This window comes from Periplaneta americana, chromosome 3 (assembly GCF_040183065.1).
Source record: "Periplaneta americana isolate PAMFEO1 chromosome 3, P.americana_PAMFEO1_priV1, whole genome shotgun sequence".
NCBI classification, from domain to species: Eukaryota; Metazoa; Arthropoda; class Insecta; order Blattodea; family Blattidae; genus Periplaneta; species Periplaneta americana.
In genome coordinates, this window is record NC_091119.1 from 161,021,941 (window position 1) to 161,034,401 (window position 12,461).

A 12,461-nucleotide genomic window follows, 5' to 3' on the forward strand; every position below is an offset into this window, starting at 1 on the left:
AAATTAATTAAATATCAATGAGCGTAATGTACTGTATTTATTTACATTCCATATTATTCGTACATCACTTCACAGCTAGAATATGGAAGATGTGAAACGAAACAAAAATCTTAAGTACTATAAAGTCGTAATTACAGTCACAGTCTAGCTGAATTATACAGGATGTAAGTGGTATAAGTGCTGTCCTTTTCACAGTCGTCGGGGACGGTCTACAGAATCAATAAATGTCAATATAATATAGGGTCAAAACTTAATAGTTTTCCGAGAAAAAATGTATTTTCTTATTTTATTTGCGTTATTCTGCTTATATCGTTAGTAAAATTACGAAAACAATTACATCAGTAAGTATATCTAGCAATGAGTCAATATTAGCTTAAATAAACGTTTGTTCTATTACGTTTTTGTATGCTTAAATTTGTTAATATTCTAGTGTGAGAGACGTGGCAACATGTTCAGCAGGCAGTACTCTTCACAGACGTATGTACGTCAGCTGAGATCAAGCTCCCTGTCCATAGGTCTACTGCCGAGCGGATATCAGTTCAGTACAGGTATTCGATAAAAAAACTTACAATGTCATTCACAGTTTAGGGCTATCATATGTTATTAATTATAGAAAAAGTCGTCGTAATTCAAGTGAGGCAAGAAGGATGTAATCTACTGTCTATTTTTCCGCGAAGAAGGTTACCTTATCGGCGAACTTTTGTAGCAGTTTCTCAACGATTATTTAAAAATCGGGGGTCTCTTACCCGTTTCGAAAATCAAACAACCAGAAATTTGTTTAAAAATGGTACTGCTTTATGGAAGTTCTTTGTAATAAACTTGATCTGTCTACTTTGTCAAAGGCCTTCTTGAAATCAACAAAAGCCATATTTGCCTCAATATTAAATTCTCTGTTTTTTTTTTTCTAATAATAGTTTCATTGTAAAATTTAACAATTACTTCTGAATGTAATGTAGACTCACGTCTTGTATCCATTATCCCTTCTCGCGATGTCACTCCAGTGAGGTAAGACACTTTATTGAAGTTTCCTGCTTTGAGGATGTTGATCGGCGTGTCTGGCAGGAACACTTCTTCGTCTGTGGTGTTAATTTCCGTTGTTGGTAAGAATAAGCGGTCAATATTGGCAGTGACTTTCCTCTGTAAATTACCCGAACAAAAGATGGGAAATAGAAGAGGAAATTAAACTTCATTAATGAAATTGCTGACAGTTTCTTATTTTAATCTATACGGATTTCGTAACTTTAAATTCGATTATCTCAAGAAAGACATTTTATCCGTTTTCAACAAGTAGGCTATTCATTTTATTTCCCAGTGGTTCATGCTAGAGTGATGAAATTTGGCATACTTATTCATTAATATTTTTGTTGTGGAATAGAGTATTTGATTCGTTGTATTCAGCATATTTTTACTGCTAGAGAATTACACGTAAAGCAATAGGCTATTATTCTTTTATTAATGTTTGAACATTGAAGAAATTATATATTTTCTTTCAAATGAAGTAGTTGGAGGAGGGCACTATTAATGCTCCATTGCACAACTTGCAATGTTACCTTTAACAAAAAATTAGAGTTTTAAAATTATATATATATATATATATATATGTGTGTGTGTGTGTGTGTGTGTGTGTATGTGTGTGTGTGTGTGTGTTTGTATGTGTATTTTTTTGTTTTAGAGATAGGATTTTCGCAAAGAAAATAAAAAAAACAAGAAAACAAAATGAGTTTTTTTTAGTGTTTATGAGAAAATAGGCCTATTGAAACTTAAAATGTGAGATTATGATATTGATATGCATATTCAGCAAAAATTTCAACTTTCTAGCTAAACAATTGTGGACTTCAGATATGTCAGTAGCACATCGCCTGAATGGAAAAAAAATTCCGATCTCGGAAACAGTTGAGACAAATGACGGTCGATTATGTGCGAAGTCGTATCGATAGAATTTGTTTACATGAACCTAAACGTCTACATGGACAAAATCTGTAAGTTAAATTATTTAAATTTACTTGATAGCAACATGTAAGAATACTAACAATGGCATTTTTATGTAAATCGATTCATGTATGCAAGCACCCGTGTGATAAGACGTGTTCTACATTGTGGACGTGTCTTCGCCTCAACGTTTAGATTTTTCAGAAGACCAATCTCACATTGACTACATTGTTACTTCTTTCTTTAGACATCATCCTGATTGTGCTGTACTTTCAAAATTGTCTCATAATAATTTCTTTCTATTATCTAATATTATTTGAAATATATTAACAACATTCTATGTATTTTAGCTTAATTCTGCTACACAGTTTATTTCAGTGTTTAATTAATAGTTCATAGTATTTTGTTGTTTAATTCGTAAATAACTCTTGTATACATGTAACTCTAATCTAAATCAAATTGTTGAATTCTTTGTAAGTTCATGCATATGTATATACTCTTTTTGCTGGTTGAGTGGAAGAGAAGGCCTTACGGCCTTAACTCTGCCAGCTAAAATAAATCATTATTATTATTATTATTATTATTATTATTATTATTATTATTATTATTATTATTATTATTATTATTATTATTATTAAATCCAAACGAATCGTCGTTTTAGATAGCTTAAAATCTATAATGATGTTACAGTATATTTAAGCTCTCACAAATTCTTCCATCGGTACGCCCATCAGGTAGCGCAGCAACTCGTCCTTGTCTGTAGTATTGGTACCCAGAATTTTTCCCACATGAAACGCCAATTCGATATTCTCGTTGGGCAACTGGAAGCCCCAAGGATACAGCGCACTTGAACTCTCTACTATGGCGCGCTGGAACAGACCTGCGGAAGAAATCACTATATTAGCACAGTATTATATTATTTTAGTACGTTCTCTCCAGCCAGCGAGTTAGAGATTAATCTCACTTCTAACTCATTGCCTTCAGCACATACTTGGTGTAATTCTCTTACTTAAGGCGGTTCGCTACTGAAATTTCTAAAATCCACAATTTTTGAGCTAAGACTTGAAACTTTTACTCATTTTTTTACATATCAATATAATCACACTTTGAAAATTTAAATCTTTGCTAATAATAACTTTAAAAAATAACTTGTTTTGTATTCTTTTATCTAACTTTCTTAGTGAAAATCCTATTTCTGAATAAAAATTACTAATTTTTAAGTTAGTTTTTCTTAAAGGTGACACTGCATATTGTGCAATGGAGCATTAGTAATACTTACTTACTTACAAATGGCTTTTAAGGAACCCGAAGGTTCATTGCCGCCCTCACATAAGCCCGCCATCGGTCCCTATCCTGTGCAAGATTAAGCCAGTCTCTATCATCATACCCCACCTCCCTCAAATCCATTTTAATATTATCCTCCCATCTACGTCTCGGCCTCCCTAAAGGTCTTTTTCCCTCCGGTCTCCCAACTAACACTCTATATGCATTTCTGGATTCGCCCATACGTGCTACATGCCCTGCCCATCTCAAACGTCTGGATTTCAAGTTCCTAATTATGTCAGGTGAAGAATACAATGCGTGCAGTTCTGTGTTGTGTAACTTTCTCCATTCTCCTGTAACTTCATCCCGCTTAGCCCCAAATATTTTCCTAAGCACCTTATTCTCAAACACCCTTAACCTATGTTCCTCTCTCAGAGTGAGAGTCCAAGTTTCACAGCCATATAGAAGAACCAGTAATATAACTGTTTTATAAATTCTAACTTTCAGATTTTTGGACAGCAGACTGGATGATAAGAGTTTCTCAACCGAATAATAACACGCATTTCCCATATTTATTCTGCGTTTAATTTCCTCCCGAGTGTCATTTATATTTGTTACTGTTGCTCCAAGATATTTGAATTTTTCCACCTCTTCGAAGGATAAATCTCCAATATTTATATTTCCATTTCGTACAATATTCCCGTCACGAGACATAATCATATACTTTGTCTTTTCGGGATTTACTTCCAAACCGATCGCTTTACTTGCTTCAAGTAAAATTTCCGTGTTTTCCCTAATCGTTTGTGTATTTTCTCCTAACATATTCACGTCATCTGCATAGACAAGAAGCTGATGTAGCCCGTTCAATTCCAAACCCTGCCTGTTATCCTGAACTTTCCTAATGGCATATTCTAAAGCGAAGTTAAAAAGTAAAGGTGATAGTGCATCTCCCTGCTTTAGCCCGCAGTGAATTGGAAAAGGATCAGATAGAAACTGACCTATACGGACTCTGCTGTATGTTTCACTGAGACACATTTTAATTAATCGAACTAGTTTCTTGGGAATACCAAATTCAATAAGAATATCATATAATACTTGGAGCATTAGTAATGCCCATTCTAATTTGATCATCTGTAAAAAAAAATTACAATTTCTTCAATATTCAAACATTCATCAAATAAATAATCCTAGGTTACGCATAATTCTCTAGCAGTAAAGCTATGCTGAATACAGGCAATCAAATGTTCCATTTCACAATAGAGATATTAGTGAATAAGTATACCAAGTTTCATCAGTCTAGCTTTAACCACTGAAAAATAAAATGAATACTTATCGTTGTAAACGTAGAAAAATTCTTTTCTGAGATAATTAAATTTGAAGTTTTGGTTACGCATAACTCGTGCATTGACATAACGTCTATCATATTCACTTGTAGTTTTAAGATGCTGATATCATTGCATAAAATGTTCACGAAATACTCCTCGTGAAACTGTAGGTTATTTAACGCGAAAATAAAAAAAAAAAACAATGATACAATTTCTCAAAATTTTACTATTTTCAGTAGCGCATCGCCTTAAAAACTACAATTAGTTCAGTCTTGCTACTTGTTGCTACGTGTTTTCAATGGATTGGATTCAAAATGTTGACTTTGATATGTAAAGTAAAGTGATCAGACCATTCGGAGAGAAGTCAATATATCATTACTTGTAGATCATTCGTTATCTCGTGAAATAAAATACATGCCTGCGCCGTAGCTCTTAGTAAGAGAGTTACGGTGAGGGGTAAGTGAGCTAGCTAGCTGCAAGTGGGAGCATAGCGAGGGAGAGAATCTTCTCAGTCCACTTTTTTCACCTTACGCGCAGGTAGGTTTCATGAGATAATGAATACTCTATGTACTTCATAATAAAACAATTGTGTGAAATTTCCTGAAGAGGTTACCTGAATTTTTTACGTTTTGTATTAATTTTAAGATATGAAAAATGTAATGCTTTCATACATCTAGATTTGTAGGTACGAGAACTACAAACCTTCATTTTAACATACACATTTTCAAAAATAGCTATTTATTTTGTAACTTGACTCCATTTAATGAATTGGCTCCACAGTTATGAATGAAAGACCGACACGTTTTTAATATGCTTTGGTTGACTTTTGAATGATTGCAGTGTATTTTTTTTTTTGATACAGTAGATAAGTTAGATAAGTTAATGAGGAAAGAACAGTTTGTTGCTATGTGTAGATGTTTTTTCCTTTCTTTGTTCATTCTAAATTTGCAAATTAACCTTTTCGTTTTGAATTTTAAATAATTCCTTTTGAATTAGTTATATTTGCAAACAATATTTTGAAAATGGCCATGTTACCGCATGGACTGAAGTAACGTTGTTTTACGTAACGTGAAGCGTTTATGGTCGTTTGTCAAAGGAACAAACTAACGTCAGTTGCTTAGCAATGGCAATGAGTTACGTCACGCTATTCTGACATCGCTTGCTTACCGATGTAGGACAGTAATTCTATTGTAAATATTTGTTCAGATATAATGGTATATATATTCAGTAAAGTAGGTCTAATCTTTAACAATAGAGCATATAAATTGCATTAAATTTATTTGAAAGTATTCATTTCCACAATCCTCATTCGACGAGCCAGTTGAAAAGGAAAACAACCAAAAATTTAAAGTTTTGAGAAAACTGCTTCGGGTCGCTGTGAAAAATCCAATTAACACACTCTAATTTGAAATTAATAGCCTATAGAGTTAGTTAAAAGTCCCTCACCACATACATAACTTTTGCAGCATGTGGTTCAGTGACATGATACTCGGTGTGTGGGAATAGATGTAAACTAAGAACTCAATAATGGCGTTACCGAGTTTCTTCTATTTTCGGTTTAACCGGAAGTAACTACAACTCTCTTATTTTAAGTTGAATATCTAATATCTATATATATAATTTGAACTGGTAATAGAAATTACGGGAAAACGGCTGAACGGACTTTAATGAGTGACCCCTCATTTTCATGCCTGGCATCCAAAGTTTTTCGAAAAAGTAGTAGTTTTCAGTGAAATGTCAATTTTCCTACATAATTTTCCTATTTTCCAAAATCCATCTGTTGTCAGTTTTGAGAACTAATTTTATCGAATCACGGCAGACTTGATTGAATTTCAGAACAAAACACACACTACAATAAACAATAGGCTATTACACGAAGGCCATGACCTGCAGGATTGCCGACATATTTAGAGCTCAATTCAATTTGTTATTAAAAACTGATTCTGTAGTGTATAATTTTCTGAGTACAGCTGTGTATTGGATATTCAAATCTACGAAACTTGAGGTGGTTTGATGACATTATTACCATTAGAAATTAAATATTATTATAGTTAGTATCATGATGCGTCTATTCTTCATTAATTGTACATAATATTGATGCTATTTTGATGACATAAAAGTGAAACGTTTTGAGGTTATGTAAGTAAATGTAGAGAATATCTTAATTTAGATCTTCATTTCTATAATTTACTGAGTGACTGCTATATATAACTACAAAACTTAAGTAAGATAATAATATTGTTATTACAAATCAAATATTTTTATGCTTATTAAACCAGTGGGTCTGGGTCTTTTTCATATACTTAACGGCGGTATAGTGCAGATATTGATATGTGTCATTGTCTTCAGTATTGGCTCGAGAGAGTGCAAAAATTACAGTTCCTAAGGAAAGATAAAAGGGTATTACTTACTGATAAAATAAGAGGCCTAGAAAATTTTGTAGTCTCCAGATCATTTCACCAAGATCTCTTAGTAGGATAAAATGATTTTACGCTCTACATTTCAAGTTCTACATGTAGCAGCTATACGAAAATGCTATTGTTCGAAAGCTTAGCAAACCTGACATTTTTTTAACTTTTGCCTACAATCCACAATCACCTGAAATAGCTACTGTTATCGTCCTGACATTGATTCTTGCGTTTTCGCGTTGAAACTCAAAAACTGAAGTTGGATAGGTTCAAGAAAAAGTATTTGGCCTAAAAATCCATTCAGAGGGAGTATGTTTCATTATTATGGAAGCAAATATCTATCAAAAAGACAAGTATTCTTCATTGAAAATAAATCTGAAAAATGTTTATTTGAACGTCTAACGAACTTAGTTTGCAGCAGCATTTGTTGCACAAGCCACTAGTATTTTATATTTTCGAATAATGCTCATTAAGATCTTTTGAAAAAGTACACACTTTACATATTTCTGTTCAAATTTATTGTTTACTAAAACAAGAAAAGAGAAAAGTGTAGGTCTGTCCAATAATACGAGTAAAACGCTTCTTTTGTTTATTGTAATTTAACTGTTCTTCGTTTACATCCATGGAATCATATTTATTGATACAGAAACATCTTATTTAAGGGGTTGAATCTGATGTCTAGTACGTTAAATAATTCTATCTGATGTTGACCGAAAGTGAAAGAATTCCAATTTTAATTATAAGCTGTATCAGGATAGGGTTCTGACTTGCTTCAGACTAAGTAAACGCTAACCCCTTTCACTATCTAAAACTCTACTTACTGGGAAGAGCGCTCCTCACCCCCTAGCTAAAACATCAGTGAATGGACAGTATAGCTGATAGGAACTACTGTCGCCTGGTGGACAAGCGACAACAAGTTAATGTTCGTAAACAAAACACACGGAGCAAGGATGCCTATCCTGATAGGCGGGCGAAGGCCATTCTGTCAAGTGGGGCACAACCTTAATGATGAACCCTGAAAATGAAAAACATATAAAACCAATTTATGTGCACTAACCTTTCTAATTCTTGTAGATGAGCTCCATCTTTCGGTTCTTTCTGCGAGCAAAAACCTCTATAACTCTATTGTTGAAGTTCGGAATAGAATGTACCATCTTTCTCTCAATTGAGAGCACTGCTACGCCCAGAGGAAAGTTAAATGGAATTCTAAGTGTAATTCACAGAAATGTGCAGATTCTCACTCGTTCGTACTCACAGATCACGGAACTGCCTGCCTTCTTCCTACCGCTGCACTAGACTTGGGGAAACTCGGTTGAAAACTGTAGTGTGCATTGAAGGCGACAAAACTCCCGCCAAGTTTCTTTGTTGTCAGTGACAAAGCTTTTTGAGAACTGCCAACTCCATGTATTGTAATGTAAACTTTCTTTTTTTGATACGATGGAAGCATAAAAGTTTACAGGGAGCATTAACGACATAACTGTGACAAATGAATATCTATATATACATACTCACGTGATTTATACAATGAGTTGAGCTTCTAAATTAGTAAACTTACATTTAACGTTTTTCATGTCAAGTTTAGCTGTAAAATATCGTCTGCTATACAGCAAGTATCAACACCCCTAAAAATGGCACGCAGCTAATTGGACTGTTCCTAAACTAAAGAGGCTTGGTGGGCACGGCAAATACAGTGCCCAAAGCACACGGTCTGAGGCAAAGAGCTCCGCCTTCCTACAACTCACACCCCCATCCCTTCCTCGTCCATCGCTGGGCACGAGAAGAGAGAGCCCATTTTATTACCTGTTCAGAAAACTTGGGTTTCGTAGACCACTACACATTCTGAAAACATTAGTAGCAATGAAAATGTGAAACTCTTGAAGTTATTATTTCATAATGCAATTAAATAATTGTATTATAATATAGTCATAATACGATAATAAAAATCACTGGGAGGGCACGTGCCCATGTGCCCCTTAATAAAAGCCTCCCCTGCCTGATACAGCTATTTTATCCGAACCTTAGTGACAACCATCTGGATGAAATGCATGAACAATTATTGAAGTTTATAAGAAGTCAGATGAAGACTTTTCTTTAAAGCTCTATGAACTGCTGCTTTCGGAAGTCCTAATTCTCGGGCACATTTGCGAACTGATTTCTTTGCACTCTTCGGACGGCTACTTGTTGCTCGTATTATATCTGCCTGTGATAAGGTACGCACTTCTACTGGAATAGTAGAGCGGTTCAGTTCATGGTGAGGCGTTTGACAGTCCATGTATGACATCCTATAACTCATGTGTCTTATGATCAGGCGTCGGCCTAGGGACATAGAGTAACCAGTATGAGGTTTAGAGTACACGGAGTATAAATGACGTCATGACCCGTGTGCAGTCACCCGGACAGGTGGGTCCGTAATGTGCATTACCGTTGTGTGTAGGCCTATTGCTGCTTGGCTGCGGTACGTGTAACAGGCTTCGGCGTAGGGACACCTGATTGAAGATTACAATTCATAATACTTTAAGGGTAGACCTTTATTGTCTACACTAGAATTGTACTGTATATACTACATCTGAACAGGGTGAAATATATTTTGTGCCGTACTGTGACGGACTGTTTACATGTTGAGACACGAAGTAACGGCGTCGACCTGGTTGGCGAGTTGGTATAGCGCTGGCCTTCTATGCCCAAGGTTGCGGGTTCGATCCCGGACCAGGTCGATGTCATTTAAGTGTGCTTAAATGCGACAGGCTCATGTCAGTAGATTTACTGGGATTTAAAAGAACTCCTGCGGGACAAAATTCCGGCACATCCGGCGACGCTGATATAACCTCTGCAGTTGCGAGCGTCGTTAAATAAAACATAACATTTTTTTTAACGAAGTAACGGTGCGCTCCATCTCCCACTCTACTCGACCAACACAACACTATCGTCTGTGCGTTTCTGTGCCCAGGACCGAAGCCTGCTTATGATAATTTAGTGGATCATATTGTTGATGTTTCATAGGATCCATCATGTTTACTTTTCCCATAATGTAGAAGGGAAACGTTGTTACGAAACTGGAAATATTCCAAGAAATTGTCATCTTTAGTTTTCCATTTTCTCACCAACAATAAATTAAGTCCTATCGAAAGATTTTCCTTTATAGTACCTACTTAAACTCATAGACATATACATTTTGGGAAAGAATTAACATGACTATTACACTTTTACTACGTCATGCTAGTTTTAACCAATAAAACGGTACGAAAGGACGTGCTTCAACCAATCATGGCTCTTTATTGCTACAATTTTATTACTTTCCTAGCATTTGTTTCCTTTTATCACTTCTCCAGAATTTGTTTCTTTGCCAACATTTCAAAATGCATATTCTTTATGGTACTATAAAAACATGCTTTGCGATCGTCATTTGTTTCCCGCATAGATATTAAACTGAAAATGGCGGTGGAATTTTTGTTAAAAGAATTTTAGTAAGTCAAATAACACCTATTTTATTGTATTAGAGTATTTTATTTCTTCTAATCTTTATATATTTTCTTCTGTTTTTATTACCTTCCTACCATTTGTTTCTTTGTTTGCCAACATTTCAAACTGCAAAATTCTTTATAGCACTATAAAACATGCTTTGCGATCGTCATTTGTTTCCCGCATAGATAGCTAAAATGGCGGCTCCGTTCAAACGTTTTGGTGAAGCTAACATTAGTGAAATATAATTTTAGTAAGTCAATTAATATTTTATTGTATTAGAGTACTTTATTTCTTCTAATCTTTATATACTTTCTTCTAATCGTGTTATAGTCAATTAAATCCCATTCGAGTTTCGATTTTCTCTAGATAAATCGCACCTCTAGTGAGATTACTGTTGATTCCTGGTAAGGATGTGATGTTGAAAATATTGTAATACAAACCAGTGTGTTAGAGTATCTCGAGACAGAATATGCCTACATATATGAAAAATCCAAGGAAAATGCTGACTTACCCCGTGACATGGGGGACAGAACTTGGTAGTGCACTGCTGCTCCTCCTGCACTGCTGCCGGCGATGGTAATCTTGCTGGGATCTCCTCCGAAGCGCGCGATGTTCTGCTTGGTCCAGCGCAGAGCGAACGTCTGGTCCTTCAAGCCGTTATTTCCGGGTACTTTGGAGTTCTGGAGACTCAAAAAGCCTGCCAGACATCACAATACAGCCATATTATTGAGTTCTCGGGGAGAAGGAAATGACACAATTCGAGAATAAAATATTTAGTAGTCTTCGCTTCGGCTATGGCATGAATCTATCAGAATTCAGCAACTTTTAGAATTTAAACGTTTTGATAAGAGGTGGCAAACGCTTCATTGTAGGCCTAATGTTGTTGAATACTTTTTTCCGCTTTGCTTACGGCAGGAAACACACACATGAGACATGCTTGCAAAGCCGGCTCAGATTGCGTTATTATCGATTCGTAAACTCCCGCGTATTTTTATTCATACTGTGTAACTTTGATTAACAATAACATATGCACTAGGGTGTCAGCAAACGCAAACCCCGAATTTTGTTTTGTATATTAACACTTCCTCTTGTGTAAAATTTAAACTTAATTGCACGACTTTAACCCGTCGAAACTTTGCCTTGAAATTGTAATTTCATATAAATTTATTGATGATTAATAAACAAATCAGTTAATATCAAGTATAATATTTTTTATAAATATTATGAGAGTTCGAACATTGCATGTTACAAAACTACAGAGAATATCTCCTCTTTAAAACCTGTTTCTTGCATTCTGAGAAAAGCCGCCTTGAAGACAGCGCAAAACACACATTGAAAGACACTCTTTCAGCTTTCCCAAAGACGGAACTGCTTCATTGGACAAAGCATAATAAACATATTGAGTGAAAACAAAAACAGACCACAAAAGGGAAATGAGGGGAACGAACAAAAGGGAAAATTAAGTACAGGAAAGATAATAGCATACATATAACAGGCCTAAACATAGTAAACAAACAGATTAGACATTCGAGGAAAAGTATCCCTTTTTAGGAAACAAAGTACAGATGGTATTTTAAAATGGCAAGTGATCCTCTGATAGCGGCAAGGGAAACATCACGAATGAAGTCGTTGTTCAGCTGGAACTTCTTGCAGAAACTGGCAAAGAGGCGAGGTATTGTGCCCCTAGCGCCAACCATTAGCCCAACTACTTCAATGGAGGTGAGGTGATATTTCTCCAAATAGAATGGAACTGTGGGCTCATAAATTCTGCATTTTTCTGCGTGGACGTCAGCGGGCTGTTGTTCCTGTGCCTCGAGCCTGACTGTCGTGTCGATAATGTAGGCGGATGTAGAACCTGTTGGAATGGCAAGCATGTCAATTCGCCGACAGGATCCCTCTTGAGAGATGCCATGGACTTCTTCGTACACAGTGAGACCTTTCTTCCTCAAGGCTTCGGCAATCATGGACCTGATTCTGTGATGTGTAGAGTTCCGCCGTCTATCGCTGAAAGGACTGGCACCCAAAACGTGGCCAAGAGTTTCAATCTCACTGACGCAACGACGTCTCGGTTTTC

At 35.6% G+C, this 12,461-nt stretch overlaps 1 protein-coding gene across 2 annotated transcripts in view; it reads right to left on the reverse strand.

Moving 5' to 3' along the window:
• The window catches only part of LOC138696778 (juvenile hormone esterase-like), a 100,339-nt gene that overhangs the window by 65,206 nt on the left and 22,672 nt on the right, over positions 1–12,461 (reverse strand). For both annotated transcript variants that reach the window (XM_069822176.1, XM_069822175.1), the window contains 3 exons: positions 10,899–11,084; positions 2,637–2,809; positions 963–1,137 (listed from right to left, as the gene is read on the reverse strand). In XM_069822176.1, coding sequence (XP_069678277.1) covers positions 963–1,137; positions 2,637–2,809; positions 10,899–11,084 — 534 coding nt within the window. The remainder of the gene's footprint in view (positions 1–962; positions 1,138–2,636; positions 2,810–10,898; positions 11,085–12,461) is intronic.